Source organism: Triticum urartu, chromosome 5 (assembly GCF_003073215.2).
Source record: "Triticum urartu cultivar G1812 chromosome 5, Tu2.1, whole genome shotgun sequence".
Classification (NCBI taxonomy): Eukaryota; Viridiplantae; Streptophyta; class Magnoliopsida; order Poales; family Poaceae; genus Triticum; species Triticum urartu.
Window position 1 is genome coordinate 23,595,411 of NC_053026.1, and position 2,853 is coordinate 23,598,263.

At 41.1% G+C, this 2,853-nt stretch overlaps 1 protein-coding gene across 1 annotated transcript; it reads left to right on the forward strand.

Moving 5' to 3' along the window:
- The first annotated feature begins 220 nt into the window (after positions 1-220).
- LOC125555489 lies at positions 221-1,773 on the forward strand. The gene is made up of 2 exons (XM_048718425.1): positions 221-558; positions 631-1,773. The coding sequence occupies exons 1-2, from the start codon at positions 308-310 to the stop codon at positions 1,667-1,669; spliced, it is 1,290 nt and encodes a 429-aa protein (XP_048574382.1). The 5' UTR covers positions 221-307; the 3' UTR covers positions 1,670-1,773.
- The last annotated feature ends 1,080 nt before the right edge of the window (positions 1,774-2,853 follow it).

Here is a 2,853-nt window from a genome sequence, read left to right on the forward strand (position 1 = left end):
CCTCATATACACATCCAGTTTTACAGTAGAACGTGTATATATATAGAACGTCTACATTTTCTCTTATATATTTTAATATTAATTTATAACTACCAATTCAACTACCATCTTAACAATAATTCAACGATTTATTATTGCAGTGTCAACTGCTATTTTTTTAATGGGCACTTTCCAAACGGCTATATTTCCAATGGCTACCTTTCCAACAGCTTTATTACAACAGCTCTATTCCAACGGCTCTATTGCTGGCCTATATATACCACCCCTCTCCTCTCTCAAATATCTTTCCATCTTGTGCTACAACACAATGAGTGAAACAGGATTCGTTTTGGATATGCTCATGAATTCGTCGTCGTCGTCTTTATCGGACGACGACGAACTAATTCTTGCAGCATTTGCAGAGCGCGAGGAGGAAGAGGAGGCAAATGCTCGACGTCATGGCGGTTCCACGCTGGGACGACAATTTTTGCATCGCGGAAGAGATGCCGAATTTGTTCTACTGTGGAGCGACTACTTCAAAGAAAATCCCACTTTTCCTGAAAGTTATTTTCGCCGAAGGTTAGTATTACTACATTATTCCCTGTCTGCCTATTTTTCATCTTCATATCTCATATTTGTTTTTCCGCACAGGTATAGAATGTCCTGTAATTTGTTTAATCGCATAGCTGAAGCAGTACTTGAGCATGATAGTTATTTTAAGCAAAAAAGAAATTCTGCTGGAGTTCTTGGGTTATATCCTCTGCAGAAGATGAGAGCGGCAATGCGACTGCTAACTTACGGATATGCGGCTGATGCCGCGGATGAGTATTGTCGGTCTGGAGAATCTACAAATCTAGCATCTTGCAAAAAGTTTGTGATAGCTATTTGTGAAATATTTGGGGACCAATATCGTCTGAGATCTCCAAATGAAGAAGATACTGCTAGATTGCTTGCAATAGGGGAGCAAAGAGGTTTTCCTGGTATGTTAGGGTCTATAGATTGCATGCATTGGACTTGGAAAAATTGTCCTAAAAAATGGCATGGCATGTTTAAAGGTCATGTGAACAAGCCAACAATGATTCTGGAGGCAGTTGCTTCAAAGGATCTTTGGATTTGGCATGCATTCTTTGGTTTACCAGGGTCTCTCAATGACATAAATGTGCTTCAACGTTCACCTGTGTTTGCAAAGCTATCTGAAGGTGAAGCTCCAAAAGTGAATTATACCATCAATGGTCATCCGTACACAATGGGGTATTACCTTGCAGATGGTATATATCCACCATGGGCAACATTTATGAAGACCATACCAGCTCCAGAAGGCAGAAAGAAGAAACGTTTTGCCAAAAGACAAGAGGGGGCCAGAAAGGATGTGGAGAGAGCATTTGGAGTTCTGCAATCCCGTTTTGCCATTGTTCGAGGACCAGCAAAAGGTTGGAAACGTAAAGAAATTGGTGATCTCATGAAAGCTTGCATCATAATGAACAATATGATAGTCGAAGATGAGCGAGACAGCGGTCCACATGACTACATCTATGACTCTATGGGAGTAAAGGTGACCCCATCTCATACTCATGCGGAAAAACTGAGTGTGTTTATTCAAATGCATCAACGGATCACAAACAGAGCATTTCACTCTCAGCTCCAAGATGATCTAGTTGAGCACATCTGGCAAAAGTTTGGAGACGAATGATTATGGACGTAGTTGTAATAATGTAGTGTTTTCAATCCTGTACGCGGTTGTAATGATGTACTATTTCAGTTATGCCATAATGCAATGTTTTCACACACAACAAATATTTCAGATATGAAAAATAGTTTCAGATATGAAAATAGTTCACACGACAAATACTAGCAGACCTGACAAATGGTTCAACCCGATGTGTTGAACCGGCGAGCGGCGATCTCATTCTGCTTGTTCATGTAGTATTCTTGTTGAGCCCCAATCATAACAGTAGTGTCCATGGACATGATCTTCTCTTCTAACTCAAATTGCTTGTATGACATCTCCCTCTCTTGGTTTAGCATCTGCCTCTCCTGCAATGCAATCTGCTTCTCTTGCAATTCAAACGCTCGCTCATAACGAGCATTCTTTGTGGCCTCTTTGACCTCAGCCTTCTCTAACTTTTGTGCCCACACATTTTCTAATGATAACTTGGGACTAAAAGCATCAGAAGCAGAAGCTTTAGCTTTTTGTAAACGGGTTTTCTCCCGCTTATTACCATCAGGTCTTGTCTCTGTTTCAAGAGCATCAGTGCATCTCTCGAAGTCTTCGTCATTAGAAGTCGTACCTGGACTTGCATCCGAGGTCTTCTTCTGCTTTTTCTGAGGCCCCTTCGAAATCACACGATTCTCCCACTTAGGATGCTTTTCCAACACTAACCAACAATGCATTAATGTAAATGGCCTCTTTTTAGGATCTTTGGACGGGTATAGAACAAGTGCCTGGGCTTGCTGCACAAATAAATGGCCTATTATACTTGAACCAAACACATGAATATACAGAGAACCGAATTAAAAAGATGGAGCATACCTGCTGAGCAATAGTCACTCCGCTTTGGTTTCTATTAAGTATTTGCTGATAGTATCCGCAAAACTTGCTCACTTGTTCATTAATAGTGGTCGAACAACAGTTGAGTGCATTTTGAACACGCACCGGCCATGACACTTTCTTGCGCGTGCTGTAGTAATCATAAATCCTACCCCAATAAGAATTTGATGTTTGATCTGTTCCTATCAAAGCATCCAAACTAGTGTGCACCCATGCTGCCACCAACAGATCATCCTCTTCCATAGACCAATTCTTCCCCTTGGTGGATTTTCCTTTCACAGTTGTAGATGTTTCTTGAGTTGGCAGCATGGGCGACTCTTGCTCTC

Excerpts from the sequence above, each read along its gene's own strand:
- LOC125555489 (XM_048718425.1), top strand. The coding sequence starts at position 308 with ATGAGTGAAACAGGATTCGTTTTGGATATGCTCATGAATTCGTCGTCG. Across the intron at positions 559-630 it reads GAAAGTTATTTTCGCCGAAG|GTATAGAATGTCCTGTAATT; the intron begins GTTAGTATTACT and ends TTTTCCGCACAG.